Genomic DNA, 20,315 nt, shown 5'->3' with positions numbered 1-20,315 from the left:
AAAAAGTAAACGTTTTTCGATACTCTCCAAACTGATGCTGCAGTTACTCCAGATAAGGTGCGTTCCTGACAGAAAAACTGTGATCCTACGTTAACACCTACCCACAGAAATACTTTAGTTTCTCTGCCTACGTATCGGTAAAAACAGTTTTCGCTCTAACTTATTTATAGCTGCTAGTACTCTAGTTAAGGGCATAAGGCCACAAGTTTATACAATCAAAGGACAATAATTCAAAAAACCACAAAACAAGGATTTCAGCTCAAGTCTCCTCACTACTTAAACTAAGCACTTTTAAGGATTCCCCTGTTATTTAGAGGAATCCCACTTCTGACACCAGAAATATGTCGTGCCGTACCTGGCACAACTGGGCGTAGGGTAAGAATGTATTACAAAAAACATTCAGTTAACACAAAAGATTATTCAAAATTTGTCATAGATGGCAAAATACTGATTACAAGCGATAAAAGAGAGCATACAAGTTCCAAACAATAAAATTAAGATTATAAAGTTATAAATCCCCCAGGGGCTCATAACTGTTATGAGTACGTGGACGGCGACCACGGGGTTACCCGAGCTGAGTATGTCATTACTTCTACTTACTTGTGGCATTCTCTTATTCTTATTCTCTTATTCTTCTTATTCTTCTTATTTCTTATTCTGGCATACCTTGGCCACCCTCTTCTACTTCTGACACTGGACATTTCCAGTAGTCTGTTCCTCTTCTTCATTCCTATATCTTCCCGTCTTGTTCGACCGTTCCAGTACATGGCCCGCTGGGAGTGCTTAAGCCGGCGCTGGTAGCCCAATCTGGCGTCGGTAAGAGCTGATGTGAGCTAGTCTCTGCCGAGGCGTAAGTCATGTACTGGTTCAGAAGCCAGCCACTTCGATGTCCTTGGTCAGGAAGTGTTCAGTAGGCAGGGGTGTCGGAGCCCCTGCTGCCACGTGCGAGTCCAAGTTGTGCGCGTATACCCAGCTTGGTAAACGATAAAAACCGGGCCCCAGGGAACTGGGGTAGGGTTGTCCCACAAGCTACGGTTTGAGAGACGCCCGAGGGCATGCCCGTTCCCGGTCAATCGGCCCGCACTACTCAACACGATGCGCTGGTATACAACTTTATGGCTACATCAAACCCCCCCGCAGGGCAAACTAGAGTTGTAGAAAGAGACCTTTACGATCCGGACAGAAAGCGCGGTCACGCTAGCGATTCTGACGAAACGTCGACAGAAGTTGAAACCAAGCAACGGAAAACAGAAGAACCTCACAGTGAAGAACTTGACAATGCCATCCCCACACCATTATTCCTAATAATAAGCCACAAGGAAGAAGGCAAGTCTTTGAGCAAGATCAGTCCCTTCATTATAAATAAGGCCCTTGTCAACACAGCAGGACAACCAAAGTCAATCAGAAAGTTGAGAAACGGAACAATTTTGGTGGAGGCTGCGAATTGCGGTCAAGCCAAGAAGCTCCTGCAAATGCAACGTTTCTTTGACCAGGTCGAGATCAATGTCAAACCACATCCTTCTCTAAACTCCTCTAAGGGAACTGTTTTTAGCCGTGATCTCATCGATTGCAGTGAAGATGAGCTCAGAGAAGAGTTGCATTATTCGATGGTAACGGACGTGGTTAGGATATTTAGGACTGAGAACGGTCAAAAAGTTTCCCACAGCTGGATTGATATTGACTTTTGCTATGCCTCAGCCCCCGTCTACTATAAAGGCCGGATACCTGTCCTTGGCAGTAAGACCTTATTTTAAAAACCCTCAGAGGTGCTTTAGGTGCCAAAGGTTTGGGCATTCTAGCAAGGTGTGCACCAATTCAGAGACTTGCTCTCGTTGCGCCACAGAGGGCCATAACGAGGAAGGCTGTAAAAACGACATCCAGTGTGTAAACTGCAAAGGGAAACACCTATCATCCTCTAGAGAATGCAAAGTATATTTAGAGGAAAAAGAAATTCTTAAGATAGTGACCCTCGATAAACTTTCCTTCAACGAGGCTCGCAGGGAGTATAGGAGAAGGGTTGCCCCTACTCCCAAAAAGGGAGTATCCTACTCTGAAGCCGCTGCTGCCCCGGTCCATCCTACCCAATGTTCATCCTGCTCAGTTTTGGAGGGTATGCTCCGAACTCTAACCGAGCAGGTTGCCACTCTTGTGCAACAGCTTGCTGCCGTTGGAGGAGGGCATTCTTTATCGTCGCCAACAATATCCACTCAAAAGGCCCTTACAACCGGCTCAAAGCAGAATCAGCCCCAAACATATTCAGCAGTCGCATCACATTCCAAAGACAGATCGCAACAGAACATAAAACCACAGTTATCCTTGGAAGAAAAAAGACAGATTTCGTCCAAGCTCAAAGCGTCGATTCAGAAAAAAGTAGACAATAGGACGAAGGTGCCGGTAAGAAATTCACCCTCATCTAAATCCTCTCTACAGTCAATTCCTGACGAAGATATGATCGATGACCCTTTGCAGTTGCAGTCGGAGTTCCAGACAGTTCAGGGAACCTTCCGCCCAACTGCAAACCATAAAAAGAAAATAATTACTTATAAATAAAAATACGATTGAATATAAAAACAAATCATGTTGCTACAATGGAATATTAACGGTTTGAGAAGTCACCTAGAAGACCTAAAGATCCTTATAAAACACGAAAAGGCCCAAAGTAATATGCCTACAAGAAACCAAATTAGCTCCACACATACATTTTAATCAAAAGGACTACAACACTTTTCGTCGCGACTACTACCAAGCCATTGCTTGTGGAGGTGTTGCGATACTAACTGATCCCTCCTTAAATGCCAGAGAGATAAACCTCAATACCAATCTCCAAGCAATTGCAGTAACAGTATCACTCCCTATTACAGTAACTATATGCTCCCTGTATCTACCACCAGCCCCTCTGGTTGTGGCTCGCGATGATCTGAGTGATCTCATTGCTCAGCTTCCAGTTCCCTTTCTGATTGTTGGCGACTTCAACGCTCATCACCTTTCTTGGGGTTCCGGCCATTGCGGTCAGCGAGGTAACATGGTTGCCGGGTTGTGCGACGGATTACAACTTGTGATCCTCAACGATGGGTCGGCCACCTATATGTGCCCCAGAACTGGCGCGTGGTCTGCTATTGACTTGTCGATCTGTAGTCCTGCCTTATCCACCAGAGTCCATTGGTCTGTCCTATCCGACCTGTCGGGAAGCGACCATGCCCCGATTGCTGTGGCTATTGAATCCCTTACCCAGCCGTTGACCAAAACTCCGAGATGGATAATTAACAAAGCCAATTGGGATGAATTCAAAAAGAGCATAAGTTCTCAAACCGAAAACATTCAAAACACTGATATAAACGCAGCAACATCGTTATTCACATCATCACTGGTTTTAGCGGCCGAAAAGAGCATTCCCAAAACTTCGGGGAAACCAAAGAGGCACAATGTGCCGTGGTGGTCCGATGAATGCTCAAAAGCCCTAAAAGACCGAAGAAAATGTTTAAAAATATTTAATAAATTTCCGACTGAGCCAAATCTTGAGCGGTTCAGGAGATCAAGAGCGAAGGCTCGACAAGTATTCAGACTGAGTCGGCGCCAATCTTGGCTAAACTTTACCGACCACATTACTCGAACTACTCCTGTGTCAGACGTTTGGAGAAAACTGCGCTCTGTGTGCAATAATCACTCCCCACCCCCCATCTTAGGTTTAAAACATGGAAATGATTTTGTTACCGAGCCCAAGGCGATCGCAAATAGGTTTGCCTCCTACTTTGCGGGAATCTCCAAAACATCGTCCTACGACCGCGAGTTTAAAAATTTCAAAGCCATACAAGAATCGCTCCCCCTTAATCTGAATTTACACGACGACTCTCCTCTCAATCATCCTTTCACTCTCCACGAACTAAACTCTTCACTAAAGGCCACCTCCAACTCCGCTCCAGGTCCCGATAGCATACATTATGCAATGCTGCGAAACCTACCAGCTGGTATTAAACATGATTTACTCCTTCTGTACAATAGAATATTTATAGAAAACAAATTCCCTGTGTCTTGGCGTCGATCACATGTTATCGCATTGCACAAAATGGGCCAGGATAGCACTTCTCCTGGGAGCTATCGACCTATCTCACTAACGAGCAGTCTTTGCAAGACCCTCGAACGCATGGTCAATCGGAGACTCGTCTGGTTTTTGGAGAAAAAATAATCTCCTATCTGCCCCACAGTGTGGCTTTCGTCAGGGGAGATCGTCTACTGACCATTTGATAACAATGGAAACGGCCATACTGAATGCTTTCATCCAAGGAAGGCAAATGACTGCCGTTTTCTTTGACTTAATGAAAGCATATGACACTGCTTGGAGAAGAGGTATCATAAATACACTGGTATCTTGGGGAATTGGAAACCACATGCTGGCGTTCATTAACGGTTTTATGATGGATAGATCTATTCAAGTGAGGCTAGGAAAAACTCTTTCTGACCCTTTCATTCAAGAGAATGGAATTCCGCAAGGAAGCGTCCTGAGCTGTACTCTGTTCGCTATTGCCATCAATGATATCGCCTCTTGTGTCGCCCCTCCGGTACATTGTTCTCTCTTCGTTGACGACTTCGCCATCTTTGTTACTGCAAAAAGGCTTTCTACAACGGAGCGTGCTCTTCAGCTCACTATTAATCGCCTTGTTAAGTGGTGCGGTAGAACTGGTTTCACCTTTTCTCTGCCAAAAACGAGGTGCATGGTGTTCTCTAGGTTGCGCTCTGTCGATGAACCAACACTTTTTTTAAAGGGTCAGAGAATAACGCCTTGTGAAGAAATTAAATTCTTAGGCCTAAAGTTCGATCGCCGCCTTACCTGGATTTCACACCTTAAAAATCTTAAGTCTAAATGCCTTAAGCGGCCTCTAAACCTTATCAGAGCTCTGAGTGGGACGAATTGGGGGGCAGACAGGACCTGCATGCTCAGGTTCTATAAAGCCTTTATACGCTCCTGCTTGGACTATGGATGTCAGGTTTATGGATCAGCGAGACCTAATGCACTCAAGATGCTAGACTCAATCCACAACTCTTCTCTAAGACTGGCCACGGGAGCATTGCGATCTAGCCCTGTGATTAGTATATATGCCGAAACAGGAGAGCCTCCGCTTAGTCATAGAAGAGTTCAACTTTCATTGAATTACGTCCACACACTCATGTCCAAACCTCAAAATCCCGCCTACGACTGGGTCCTAAACAATTCACTACACGATCAGTTCATCACTAAACCGAGGCACCCTGCACCAATTGGTGTAAGAGCTATATCATACAATTCTCAGATAGGTCTAACCGATTACGAGGTCAGGGAGTTGCATCAGTGCGATGTCCCGCCTTGGTCCGTAACTCCACCAGAAATAATCTTGAGCCTCTCCACCTTTAAAAAACATACGACACCGGACACCATATATCATCAAGAATTCCGTCAAATCTTACAACAACTCTCTCCGTGCGATGTGATATACACAGATGGATCAAAGGATGGTCCGAGGACAGGTTGCGCTTTTGTTACTGCGGGTAGACGATACGGTTTCCGACTCCCCAGCGACTCCTCTGTTTACACGGCTGAACTGACAGCTATACAGAAGACCCTGAACATTACGTGGTCTAGAACTGGTAAGTTGGTAATCTGCAGTGACTCTCTTAGTAGTCTGCAAGCAATTGGCGACATGTACTCTAAGAACATCTTGGTTCGAAGTATCTGGTCCTCACTACACAAGCTACAGTCGGAGGGAGTGGCTGTTATTTTTGTCTGGGTTCCCGGACACGTAGGCATCCATGGCAACGAGCTGGCGGACAGAGGAGCAAAAGAAGCTTTGGAGCTCCAACCATTCACCTTACGGATGGTGGCATCAGACATCACTCCTGTGGTGAAAGCCAAGCTAAAAGCTATGTGGAGTTCCGAATGGCAGGCGGTCTACAACAACAAGCTAAGAATCATCAAAGACTGCACAAGACCTTGGGGTACAGCTCATCGCCGGAGTCGGCGTGAGGAGGTGGTGTTGTGTCGCCTTCGTCTTGGCCACACACTGCTCTCTCACGGCTTCCTTATGAATCGAGGGGACCCACCGATTTGCGCCACATGCGACACTGTTATTACAGTGAAGCATGTGCTGGTCGACTGTCCTTGCTACTCAAGGTGCCGTCGAGCTATCAATCTGCCAGCTTCGTTAAGGGATGTGCTAGGTGATGACGAAACTGTTGTGAGGAGGCTCTTCGCCTTTTTAACAGCATCCTCCCTAGTAAGCAAGATTTAATTTTAATTATTTATTCCTCCATACTTTGATACCTACGTTGTTTTGTTCCCAGGTTTATGCTTGTTATTTAGTATTTAATAGATTTATTACTCTTGTTGCCTAGATCCTAAGCTATTAGAATCAGGATGGCCCACCTACAGCCATGCTCCACCATGTTCTTGTTTTGTTATAAAATTATTCAGTATCTATTTCCCTATTATTTCGTTTTTAATTGTTGTCATAGTGGCCCATTTACAGCCACTCTGACAATAACATTGATTGTTGAGTTTGTTGCATTGTTATTTAGTATATAGTATATACTTTGTTATTGCTTAGACTTAAACTAATTTATTTAATGTTCTCACGACCCTATAAGTACTACCAACAAATGACAACGCCACAACATGAGCTGTTGTCTTGAATCTAGAGGCCATTGATAACCTCTTGTGTTTTATGGCCCTAATAAAAAAAAAAAAAAAAAAAAAAAAAAAAAAAAAAAAAAAAAAAAAAAAAAAAAAAAAAGTTATAAAATTTACAACGTACTTAAATAGTTCTACTAAAGAAAAACCTTTAACTCAAAGTACTAGATATTTAATAAAAGGCGCGCTTGGAAGTAGGGTCTTTGAGAGAGACTTGAGAATTTAGTTAAGTTATTATTATAATTTAAATGTTTATACTTTAAACAACATGATGTCTTGGCAAAAAGTGAATGACGGCTATTTGTCTAACATCTGGGAGGGTTCACTTACTTGTTCATTACGTGCTGTCTCATCAGGAGCTCGACACCGAATAATATAAAATTATGCTTTTCGGCTGGGCTTGGAATCCTCCCCACTTCTATTACTCTACTTAGAGCTTATTGGTTAGTTCATGTGCGTCATGTATTAAATGCCCATACATGGAAATGGTCAGAGTTGGACTTCTAGGATTGGTTCGTGGTTGGAGTGGGTTATTGCTCTACTTTTAGCGTTATCATTTACCCGCTTCCGTAAGGAAAGTTACTGAGTTATATTTTCTCATGGGAAACAAATATTTTGCTCTAGTTTATAAATTATTGATAAAGAAAATATTAAATTATTTTAGAGACATTTTATAATAATTAATTGGAGTTAAGTTAATTTGGGTACTAGGCAACAGCACTACAAAAAAAAAAAAAAAAAAAAAAAAAATGTTTCTCCTGTCTGATATCGCCACTTCTAAACTTACTTACTTTTGAACTCAGTTTCAAGAAGAAGAAAAACAACAAACAAAAATTAAAAATTTCTTCACAAGAGTCTTTCCCTAAAAGCTAAAATTACATACGACTTCCTAATAATTGTATTACAAACTTTAGTATTACTTTTCCTCAAGAATGCCTCAGCTACTTTTTGCAAATTCTTTTCACTTGGAAAGTGAACTTTTTTCGTTACTCTCCAACCTGATGTTGCAGTTACCCCTGACAGTACGTGTTCCTGACAGAGAAAGTGAGACCTTACATTAAAACCTATCCACTTTAATTTCTCTGCCTATATATCTGTAAAACAGTTTCCTTTGTAACTTATTTATCGCTACTACTACTCTAGGCAAGGGCATAAGGACACAATTTTTTTCCTATTGTTTTTTTTTACAACCAAAGGACTATAATTTAAACTTGTTATCAAAACCACTAAACAAGGATGTTAGTTCAAATCTCCTCACTACCTATAACTGAACGTTTTTAAGAATTCCCCTAGTATTTAGAGGAATCCCACTTCTGACACCAAAAATATGTCGTGCTGTACCTGGCACAACTGGACGTAGGGTATGAATGAATAAGAACGGTTAAATCACACAAAATGTATTTACCGAGTCATAATAAATTGGCAGTAAGCAACTAAATCATTCAAACCAAAAAGCAAACAAATCGCTGAATGAAACTCAAGATTCTAAAGTTTATAATATACTAATACAGTTTTCCAAACATGAAAACCTTTGAAATGGGAAGAGAAAACATTTTATATTAGGCGCGCTCGACAGTAAGTAGGGTCTGAGAGATAGACTTGAGCTAATTTAGAAAAAAGATTTTAACTGAACTTGGACTTCTAATTTAAAAACATGATATGTTTGTGCAACAAGTGAATGACGGCTATTTGTCTAACATCTGGGAGGGTTCACTTACTTGTTCAAAGTGTGCTGTTCCATCAGGGACTCGCCAAGGAATGATCTAAAGTTTTAATTTAAAAACACGATATGTTTGTGCAACAAGTGAATGACAGCTATTCGTCTACTATCTGGGAGGGTTCACTTACTTGTTCAAAGTGTGCTGTTCCAAGGAATGATCTAAAGTTATGTTCTTGGTGGGTCTTGGGGCCCTCCCCACTCTTACTATTTTACTTGCTTATTGGTTACTTCGTATCTAAATTGTGCTAAATAGCCATAAATGGTGATCAAAAGAGTTGGATGGCTAGGATTGGTCCAGGCCTTAGAGGTCTCCAATAATGTTCCAAGTAGGGAAAGCACTCTCTGTGAACTCCACAGTTGCAGGCTGGACACCAAAATTGACTTTTGCCTCTTTTTTTGTGGGTCCACATACAGCACATAGTCTTTCTTTGCGTCCAGGTAAGTGCGCAATCTGATGTGCAAGGTCTCCACTTGGGCCAGGAGGTGGTACAAGATTGGGATGCACAGTTTGTTGGCATTCAACCAGTGAATTTACAATATCAGACATATATTTCTTTCTGGCCATAGGTTTGTCAGTGTTTTTTGAATAAATTACATAAGAATTCAGGAGGCACATTCAAGTCGAGAATGTTCGTGAACAGTCTTTTCCAATACTTTGATGTTGTCCTGGAGCAAGAAACATGATATATAAACTTGTCACTAGTGTCCACACCTCCCATGTACAGATTATATTGGTTTATTACTAGTGGCTTTTTTGTATAGATCCCTTTTCTACTTCTCACATTCACATCCTCCGCATGACATGCAGTCGAAAGCAAGTAGAAAATTTTGCCTTTTACTTTTTGTTTGAATCCAATAGCCAGTAATTTATTTTTTCTTTAATAAATAGTCTCCCCTTTGTTTAGTTTGTGAGCTACAAGGTTTTTTGAAAGGTTTTTAGAATTTTATTTAATGTACCTGTCATGAAAGTTTTTCTTTCCAATAATGTTTCAGCTAAATCAGGTTTTGTGTAAAAGTTATCAGTAAAAATATGATAACCTTTGTTTAGCAATTGGCTTTTTTTCTAGGATTTCTAGTACAACTTTATGAACAAATGGTTTAGGCCTGTTCTCTAAGTAATCCTTGCCAGTGTAGAGCTCTATGTGGATGACATAGCTTGTTTGGCTTTCACATGCTTCAAATTTTTTTATACCGAATTGTTTGTACTTTTTGTTGGGCATGTACTGTATGAATGTAGGGTAGGGGCGGGTAAGAATGCGCACTTAACGACTTTTTTGTTATAAATGCTATAATTAAACAGTAACAAAAATACAAAATACATTACTTTTTTCTATGCCTTATGGGCAAACATATAAATGAAGTAAAAACTTGAAACTTTATGTTAATATAAAAAAAACAAGTGTTTTTGTATATCCTTACATGTGCGCAGTCTTAACCGCATGGTTGGGTAAGACTGCGCTGAATGGAGGGTAAGAGTGCGTGGCCTGGCCTAGCAATGGTCACATGTGTAAGGTCCTGACCCTACGTAATCTGAACACGCCTCATGCCACCACTGTTCGCACTGCCCACACTGAACCCAACAGTCTTCAAAGCTTTTACCATAACCTGCACAAAATGTCTCTTCTTCTTTTCCGTTTACCATTTCTCGATTTCCTTCTGTTTTCTTCGTTTTTGCAGTTTTTGGCTCTCCATCCAAATCCAGGTTTCTCTTCACACCTTTACCTTTTAATTTCTTTTCCTCTTTTATTCTCCGCCTCTCTTCTTTTTCACGCAACTCCTGCTCCTTTTTTCCTCTAGAAATGTTTTGAATGGTGATCCCGATATTATTTCAGTTTTTTTTTGCTTGCACTTTTCTTTTTACTACTTTGCATTTAGGCAACGGATGAATTTTCAGAAGCTGTTGACCGATAATAGTTTTATTATCTAAATTCTTGGTTAAATCAGTTAAATAAACAATATTACTAGATGCCTTTGTTAATTGTCTTTCATTAGATGTGACGTTCAATTCATTCTGTTTCATTTTCATCTCAATGGCTGCTTCGATGCTTCTTAGTGTGGAAGATGGCCCTGGTTGAGATATATAATTTTCAACTGTTGTTTCATTAACGGACTCATCACCACCTTCTTCATTTTCAACTTTCTCTAAATCCTCTTGATGATCAATTTCTGGTTGGGGCCTATCCGTGACTGAGGAAGGCAAAAAATCTTCATCACTAAAAACATCTGGATTATCGGATAGATACCAGTTGCTCTAAAGCCTTTCACTGCTTTCTCAATAGTTGACACTCTGTTATACGCCTCTCTAAACAATCCACTAATTTGATAAGCTGTTACACATTGTCCAGGGTTACTTACCATCCATTTTTCAACTTCAACAGAATAAGCTGTCTTGAGAGGGCCAAAAAAACTTTTATCTAAGGGTTGAATTTTGTGACTAGCGTGGGGTGGCAAGGACAGCATTGTTATGACGTTATCTCTACAGAAATTTACACCTTCAAGAGATACACGAGTGGAGTGGTTGTCGAGAAGCAATAGAACAGGGTCATCTTCAGTGGGTTTTGTATGGCGAGCGAAGTGCTTCAGCCAGTCTATAAAAATATTTGAGTTCATGTAGCCACTATCAGAGATTAGAGGAAGAGTTCCTACAGGGGCTTCAACGTAAAGCTCTGGTTTCATCCGTTTTCAAGGAAATATCATAGCTGGTGGTACGTAGATGCCTGTAGCACTAAAGCAAGCTACAACTGTAACATTTTGACCTCTTTCACCAGATGTCACCTTACTAACTTCTGTTTTACCAACTGGTGATATCACTTTAGGAGTTTTGTTGGGGACTGTGGAAAGCCCCGATTCATCACAGTTAAATATTCTGTGGGGAGGGAATTTTATTTCCTCGTAGACTGCTTTCAAATTTTGGAAAAACCTAGTAACTTGAGTCTTATTAAACCCTATCGCTCTTCCCAGACTGCAATCTCTAGGCTTTCTTGTGGAAAGCTTGTGTCTTTTGAGAAATCCTTTAACCCAGTATTTTCCGGCTAACTTCTTTTCAGAATTAAATCTGTCACTCAAACCATTCAATTCAGCAAACTGATAGGAAATTTGCCTGATTCTCTTACTAGTCAATCCATAGAAACGCATATCTAAATCTTTACATAAATTTGCCAATTCCTCTTCCATTTCGTCCGTAAAAACATTCTTGTATCTTCCAAGACTTGTTGGTACATTTCCCTGAAACAAATAAACAGCTTATAGCTCCTAAACATTTTTTTTGTTATTTAAGTCTGAAAAGGAAAAAAGATCTATTAATGAAATGTATTATACAATTACCTAAAAATCTAAACCCAAATATGATAAATAATAGCTTTGTACATTTCGGAATGCATTTAGGAATCAAACTTAGCCATCCATAAATCATTAATTATATGTAAATACAACATAAAAAATAAATCCATTCCGAAATGTATGTCAATTTATCAACATTTTACCTTCTTAAGGCGGTTTCGAAGAGTAGATTCCAAAATACCGAGGGATTAGCCACTTGTCTTTTACGTTCTTTTTACTTGGGCAATTCTTGTCCTTATTTCATTCAAATTGTCTTATGTGAAGAATAATGTTCTCTTAGTTTTCCTGGTGTATTTCCCCATTCTTTATATCTGGAACTAAAAACCCACGATTAGTATCATATAAACCTATTCAGTATAATAAATCAAAGAATATGAAGGTACAATAAGTTGGAGGCTAAGACTGCGCACACCAAATGGTGCGCAGTCTTGGCCACCCCATTAATGCGCAAACTTACCCGCACAGCACAAAATGAACATAACCTAAAAAATTTCCCAGCCCACTTTGAGTGTAACTCTCCAAATTACATCATTTAAGAGCTGAATACATGGCTTTCACAACGTGTGTAATGAAAGTCATCATTAGTTAGTCTGAATGACACAAATAGCTAAGAAACAAAACAATATTATTACAATGAAAATACGAAAACTAATTTCTTACCTGTCACAAACGTAAAACCAGGCAAACTGGGCTATTCACTGTGAACGGCGTATGTGTGATCTGTCCAATTGGCGGGAAGCAGATTCTCTCTGATCAGGCTTGCCAACTTAAAAATATAGCTATGCGCCTTCTTATCCGTCCGCGCATTCTTACCCGACTCTACCCTACATCTATTTTTCATACCCACTAAGCTCTCATCAATGCTAATATTTTGTGTAGGTACAAAGTGGTGCTTAGAGACAAAATTAAAGTGGTCAAGTATAAACCTAATTTTAACCCAGGGGTCATACCCTGGCTGTCCTCGGCGTACACTAGTTTACTTATTGACCAGTAGTCTGATAAATTGTTCTTATTTACTAATCCCAAATTTATAAGTAGAGCAAAATATTTTTTCAATTCCGAAACTGTTAACATCAATCCATGCCTGTAATCTTGAAAAGGTTTTCATTTCACCAGATCTTCCTTTCTTTTCAATTAATTTTCTAGCATATTCATTGGTTTCTCTGACAATTGATTGCCACACAGCTGTAGTGAAAAACAAAACGAAATATTGTATAGGAGCACTATTTCGAGGTGGGCCATTTCGAACACCTGGATTCCTAACTGTGAAATCAGTTGAAATGTCAATTGGCGGTTCAGGAGGATAAGCACGCATCCATGTAGGCTAAGGTGTGCTAGGCCTAGAATTATTATTACCACTCACATCAATTCTCTGGTTTTCATCATCAGAAGTTTCAACATCGTCTTGGTTAGGCACATAAACGTCATCGCTTCCGGATGAGAAGTCCTCTAGGTTAACGTCGTCGTCGGGGAAATTATCAGCTTGTAAATCACTAACACGTACATCACTTAATTCTTCATCTGCTACAAGTTCCCTAATATCTATAGAACGTAAAGATAGATCCATTCGAACAATCCATTTTATTGTTACAAACAACACGGGTTTATTGGGCCGTAGCCCAGCAGCCCCACCACCACCCCTCTCCGCGAGGCCGAAGGCCTATTTCGAGAGGCGCTGCTTTTCACGCGAACCCGTTTTATTCTTCCTCATTTTCTCCCATCTTCATTTTCTTCCTACCACGTGTCCCCTCTCCCAGACACCCTTTGTGCCTGGGATCATCGGAATTTTGCTTCTTTCTTCCCTCCTCCGCCAAACTTTGCCTTACCTCTCACCGTGTATGGTTCTTGTATGCATATAATGTCCAAATCCTTTTCAGCCACTTGTTTTTCTACTCCTTCCGACCACTTCAGGCTTCTTCCAACATTAATTTGCCCTATTTTAACTCTCATAACTGATACCACTCAAGTGGTTTCTTAAGACTCTCCCATAGACTCCACACTCCTTCCATCTTACCGTGTGTCCATCACCTCCTCTTCCCTCTCTTTCACAATTACAACATCTAATTTTATCTTTTCCCTCCTTGCACTCTCTCGTGCTGTGTTTACCACTGCATTGCCCGCAAGTAGGTTCCGTTTCTTTACAATATTTGGCAACATGTCCGTACCTCTTACACTGGAAACATCTTACTATATCAATATAATCCTTTACTCTGCAACTGCTTCAATTGATATAAATCCTGTCTCTCTGTCTTAAGAAGTTTCTTATCTTTCCCGTGCATTCCACTATTAAGTTCTCCAACAGCCTCACTCCTTTGCCTTCTCCTCCTTTCTTTCTCATCCTGTGCTTGATTATAAATTCATTCACCAACTCTTCCTTTCTTATGTTGCTTTCTTCCATGTTACTCCTGTATATGGTCTCCACTATCTCTTCATCTTTCATCCCTTGCTCCACATCTTATATCATCAAAATTGGTAGTTTCCTCTTTGGCTCATCGATCTTTAATCCTTTGCTTCTTAAATTCTCGTTAATCATCAGTATTTCTATATCTTTCTCACTCTCCACTTCCACCATTATCCCATTTCGTTAGCCTAATGTGCAAAGGGCGTAACTCCAAAATGACAAACTTTTTAGTACAACCAAAAAACTGTTTCTACGACAACTATGTTAATAAAAACAACCTTTTTTATTTTAGAATTAAAACTTGTACACACATGTTACTTTTTACTTTCTTTCTTAGAAATTTAAGGTTTTTAACATAATTGTTGGGAGTTACAGCCTTTTCGTTTTAAAACTATACAATTAATAGGAGTTACGATGTTTTCAAATTAATAAAAATTAGTTACTGACATATTAAATTATTTTTTAAGTTATCAAGGTTAAAAAAATTTCCATATACAAATGTAATAAAATATTTATTTAATCACAGTGAAAAAACAGCGTAGGCTATTGCACTATAAAAAAATTGACTACTTCATAAAAATAGGCATTCAATTAGTGTCCTTTACTCCCAAGGCAAATTATCATAAAATAAATGATAATCACTAGGAATTGTTTTTTCTTAATTCTTGGAGGTCTTTCTTTATACAGCTTTGGTACGTCAAAAATTTCCAAGGGCGGCATTCTTGATGTGTATCTGATGGGAAGGTCCTTGTATTCCTCTGAAAAATTCAGTTTGTACTTCAGTCCTTTTTTGTTGTATTGGATTGCTCTGATGTCAGTTACACAAGGATCACCAGCTTTCCTACCTGGTCTTGTAGACTTGAAATTGTTTAGGCTTTCGTAGTTTCTGAAAAGTGTGCTCTAAGTAAGCAACCGAATAAGAGTTAGGCTTTGAGCGTGCTGACATGAAAGCTGCAACATAGTCAGCAGGAACATTGAACACTTTGTTTTTAATGTTTCTTTCAATTTGAGAATGGACGGCATCAGCCTTCCATTTGAGTATGACCTTTTTCTAGGTACTTTTGCTCAATTTTAATGTTCTTCAGCCTAGCTAAGTTGAAAAGCCCATTTGATAGAATTGCGTTACGGTTTTGATACGTGCAACCGTCGCTATACAGGATAATACTTATTGGGCAAAGGGCACTGCTTCATAATAAAATCACAAATTATTGTTGTGAATTCATTGGCTGTTAGTCCTCCTTCAGACTCTTTCCACACATAACATTGTACATCCTTTGTTTTCAAGTTGAAAAATGTTAGATTGTGCACTGCTAATTTTGTTTTGTAATAAAGGCTTGACACGTTGGACTCTGGGCATAGTAACACACACTGCAAATCCATAGTAAAAACTAAATGCTCCTTACTTTCCTTGTCCTTTTCTTTTTCAGCTCTTGCCTCATTCTTTTTCTGTCTATGCCCTGTGTAAATTTCCTCTGTTACATTTCCTGTCCGAAATCCAACACATATATCGCACTCGTTCTTTTTCGGTTGGAAAAAGCTCAAGTTTTTGTCCTCGAATGCCTTTAAAAATGTTGCAACAGACAGAGGTTTTACATTATTGTGTTCTGTACACCAACGACAGTATTCTCGGTATAATTGCTGTTTTGAAAGTCCAAACTGACTCTAAATATTGTCTCGAAGTGCTCTTCCTACAGTAATGAGACTCCATTTTTGCCAAACTTTAAAAAAAAGAGTCTAAAGCTGTATTTGATTCAGAAAAGACACTCCTTCTTGATTCAGAAATTTTCGGATACTTTTTCCTCTGGCTGTTTGGGATAGGAGCTACATTTTGGTCCTCTTGGCATGTCAGTTCATCAGAAATCCTTTCACCACAAATGCTAGATTTTTTCCAATTGCACATTGCTTTTTCTCCTAATCCAAGTGTACCTAAGAACATACTTTTGCACACGCGTACTCTCTCTTGATTTTTTTTCTAGAAAGTAGATATAAGAACTTTCTCTTCTACTTGTATCTTCGTTTTTTCGGTCTCATGCTCTTGATGTAGGCCGAACAATAACCAACATATCCAAATAAGTTTTCTTCTCTTCCCAAGTCATTTTCCAAAACTTTTTAAAAATGGTTTCCCTGTTTTCATTTGAGATCATCTTACACTGTATCTGAGATGTATCTTTTACTTTACACTCACAGCGTTCTTTCATTATTCGTTCGTTTTGTGGTAAATCATATTTCCATTTTCCGTCTTCACGACTCTCTCCTAGGTATGGTTTTCCTTTTTCTCTAGCAGACTTGTTACGATTCACAGCCCTGTCTTCTTCATTCACATGTTGCCGCTTGCGCCTTTTTCTTTTTGGTCACGTTAGCTACGGGTAAAGACGTTATTTCCTTGTGAACATCAGAATTTGATCTTGGTCTCGGACCTTCACTATCAGAATCAACCGAAGAAGAAGGCTCATAGTCAGGGTCGTTAAGGTCCATCTTCTGTGGATTAAGTGAATTGTCATTATCTTTAATATATTGATATCACCAGGCAAATCAAATGAATTATTTTCCGTGGTCACTTTAACAACTACGTCACTTGTAGGAATACTAACAAAATTATCATTTTTATTATTTACATCATGTCCACTTAGATTATTATCAGTACAGGCAGAAACATCTTTAGGTAAAATGTTAGTTTGGTTTTGAGTGTAATGGTCACTGTAGCTAAATAGATGTGTACTAAATGAGTTTAAATCTAAACTCAAGTTCACGTCTTCTGTAACATTGTTTAGATCCAAACTTAAACTAGGCGTTTCTGTCACACCATTGCTTTCGAGGTTAAAGTAAAATAGTTACCCACTTTCATCAATAACCAGCATGTTGTTGGCTTGAATTGCTCTATTGAAACTTTCACATGGGTTGTTGATTAATGTTTTATCATTTATTTCTTTGAGTTTGTTCATTATTTTGTCTTTTCTGGTAGCCATACTAAAAATAACAAAAATAAAATGACCATAGTAACTCCATTATAAAGGCCCCTTTAATACATTTAAATTGACAATGTTATAAGCCTTTGCCACTAGGTTAATAGTGAAATAATGTAGGCTTACGTCGTATTAAATTTGTGATTCCTACCAGAACTGTTGCCATGGTATCAGTGGGAATACTGTAGTTAATTTTTCATTGATATCTTACAAATTTGAAGAACTTAATTTGTATAATTTTAAACAATATTCTCAATATCTAAATTTGTGAGGCTGCACTTCCATAGGAGGCAATACAATAGACAATACAATTAAAATATCGATAGCTGAACAACCTAAAACATTGCGCTATGGCGGTAAAATTAGGCTATGTTACGTTATTTACACATACTTCGATTTTGAATATAAAATAATCTGACCTAACTGCCACAGAACGATGTATTGGTTTTCAGAAGCGTTAATAATAGATACTCTTTATTCTTTATACTGTGCGCCTATTATGGAAATGCAGCTGTTTGTGAAGTTACGACTTTTGCTTTTAACTACCCTTAAGAAGGAAAAGCTGTAACTCCAAGGATATAATTAATTGGGTTATTTTCCCACGTTAACAAACGCTAATTTTAAAACTAACTTTATACGGAGTTACTATAATTATTTAGTATCACTATTTCAGTATAAAATGTAAATAACCACTATTAACAACTACACTACATCCTGTACATCAGGCACTGTTCACTGCTCTTGGTATCACTATGGCATTTTCCCATGGACTACAGGAATTACAGCTGTTGCTTATTATTGAACTGAGTCTTCTAGATACAACCTTTGATAATTAAGGATTTTATTACTTGTGGATTTTTTGGTGTTACAGCCTTTTCTTGACCATTGAGAAAAAAATATCACCATGGCAATGGCCAAAATCTCAAAAATTACAATAAGTGGAGACGACCTTTGCTAATTAGGCTAACGATTTCTTACCTTACCTACTCTTTTCACTCTTAGTCCCAGTTGTCTTGGATCAACTGCTTTTTTAACATCCTCCTTTACGGCTTCACTTTCTGCACCGTCCTTCCTTATCAATACAATCCTTGCTTCATTTACCACTCTCTTTACTCCACTTACTTTCGGTATCTTTTCTTTCTTTAGTCCTTCTTTCAACTTTCCCTCATATGTCATTCTCCCTCCTTCCGTTTCATCATCTGTTTCTCCTATTATGGTTCCTTCATCTCACTCTTTAGTTTTCTGGAGAGCACCAAATTAATGTCCAGAATATGAGTCTTATAGTACCTGATTAGTTTTAGTAAACATTTTAGCCGCTAGTTTTAGGCAAGGGTGAGCCCTTTTACAGTTCACCCCTGAGTTGTTATTTAGTTTTAAGGCTCTTAACTAGCACCGCCTAAGTGCAATCTTTTAAATTTCGTTAGGAAAATTTCTGTGTTTTAATCAAGGGTAAGCCCCTTTACAGTTAAAAATTTCTGTGAGGCGAGAGACACCACTATCTTAATATGTAGGTGTCACGTAAGGAGACGGGCAATTTTTTCCTTCTATTTTATTTGTTATTAGTGAGGGTGGGTCCATTTACAACCCTACCTTTACTAACTTACCTGATTTTAGCATTAGATTTTGTTATATTTATTATCGTTATTATTTATCTGACATATTTTAACTACCGGACCCCTTTACAGCCTCTCGGCTATTTTTGTTATTTAGTTTTAGTCCTCCTTTCACTGCTGTTGTTTTTCTTATTGTCTTAATGTGATACTGTTATTTGACACAGCAATCCGCTGTCTATTCCTTGCACTGATAACGTGACACCATATTTTAAAGTGTAGGTGTCCGTTAACCCTACGGGCATTGATAACCTGCGTGTTTTATGCCCTTATATATATATATATAAAAAAAAAAAAACCTTCATCTCTAATTTCTCTTCTATTTTCCAAACTCACTTCTCTAATCATCTTTATTACTTCTTCTCTTCCTTCAATTCTTCCTCTGATTCTCTCTCTCTCCATTTCTTCTTTCTCCACACTATTCTTTATCACTCTTAAGTATCCAATTAATTTAGTTTCTACGGCCGTACTTATGCCCTTGGTTTTTTGCTTTGGTAGCTTTAAACCATCTGTCTATCGTCTCCAGTGTCTCTTCAATGGCCACCAAATTATCTTCGCTTTCTCCTCCTTCTATCGGGCTATCCACAACCTCTCTTCTTTTCCTTTTTCTACTGAATTCTTTATCTGAATCTAATGTTTCCGACTCTGTCTGAGTCAATCCTCCTCTTTCCTTTGCGTCCTTAAATCTTCTTCTTTCTCTTGCTCTTCTCTCTATTTCTCTTCTCTCCGCTTCACTTTTTTCTTTCTCTCAGCCTCCGACTCTCCCTCAGCCTCCGACTCTCCCTCAGCCTCCGACTCTCCCTCAGCCTCCGACTCTCCCTCAGCCTCCGACTCTCCCTCAGCCTCCGACTCTCCCTCATCCTCCGACTCTCCCTCATCCTCCGACTCTCCCTCATCCTCCGACTCTCCCTCATCCTCCGACTCTCCCTCATCCTCCGACTCTCCCTCATCCTCCGACTCTCCCTCATCCTCCGACTCTCCCTCATCCTCCGACTCTCCCTCATCCTCCTCCTTCATCCTCTCCTTCGTTTCCTTATCCTTCTTCACTTGGTATTATACTATGCTCAACTCCTTCCATTCTCTCAGGTACTTGCAACCTTTCCACCTGAATTAGTGATCTGACTATACTGTTTCTTCTTCTCTGTTCTTCCAACAATTCTTTCATATTTCTCTTTCTCTATTTCCTCTTTCCTCTTTCGTTCCATCTCTGCCCTTCTTTTCTCCTCCTCCTTCTTCCTACGTTCTAATTCTTGCTTTCTCTTATCCCCTTCAACATCATTCCTCGCATGTTTGCTCCCCCCAGAATCCATGGAGCGGCCAACAGCCGAAGCTGAAGGGAGGGATTCAGTCCTTAGGGACCTACCCTCCTGGGGTAATTTATCCTTATCGTTTGTACCTGCCATTTGTGCTATCAGAAAGTTAATAAAATACAGCCCCAATTCCTTATGGGAAAAGGGGTTTGGGCTATTGCGACCCCCGCCGAAGCGACAGCCGGGCCATGCGTTCGCCACCTCGCCAGGCCAGTGTTAGAAACAACAGAACGCGAATAGAGCCAAACAAACAACGCTGTTGGCGGACTACGGACACTGTCAACAAGCCGCGACTGTTCTATTATCGCGACTCG

The 20,315-nt window shown here is 39.6% G+C and overlaps 2 protein-coding genes across 2 annotated transcripts; one reads left to right on the top strand and one right to left on the bottom strand.

Annotated features, from left to right (window-relative positions):
- The first annotated feature begins 4,247 nt into the window (after positions 1-4,247).
- Positions 4,248-6,260, top strand: LOC124370344. Its single transcript, XM_046828634.1, has one exon. It carries the CDS (start codon positions 4,248-4,250, stop codon positions 6,258-6,260), a length of 2,013 nt encoding a protein of 670 aa, XP_046684590.1.
- A 13,142-nt stretch (positions 6,261-19,402) lies between these two features.
- LOC124370343 (tripartite motif-containing protein 44-like) lies at positions 19,403-19,708 on the bottom strand. The gene has a single exon (XM_046828633.1). The coding sequence runs from the start codon at positions 19,706-19,708 to the stop codon at positions 19,403-19,405; it is 306 nt and encodes a 101-aa protein (XP_046684589.1).
- Between the last annotated feature and the right edge of the window lie 607 nt (positions 19,709-20,315).

Source organism: Homalodisca vitripennis, unplaced genomic scaffold, assembly GCF_021130785.1.
Source record: "Homalodisca vitripennis isolate AUS2020 unplaced genomic scaffold, UT_GWSS_2.1 ScUCBcl_100;HRSCAF=1132, whole genome shotgun sequence".
Lineage (NCBI taxonomy): Eukaryota > Metazoa > Arthropoda > Insecta > Hemiptera > Cicadellidae > Homalodisca > Homalodisca vitripennis.
This window is presented reverse-complemented; position numbering and strand designations above follow the sequence as displayed.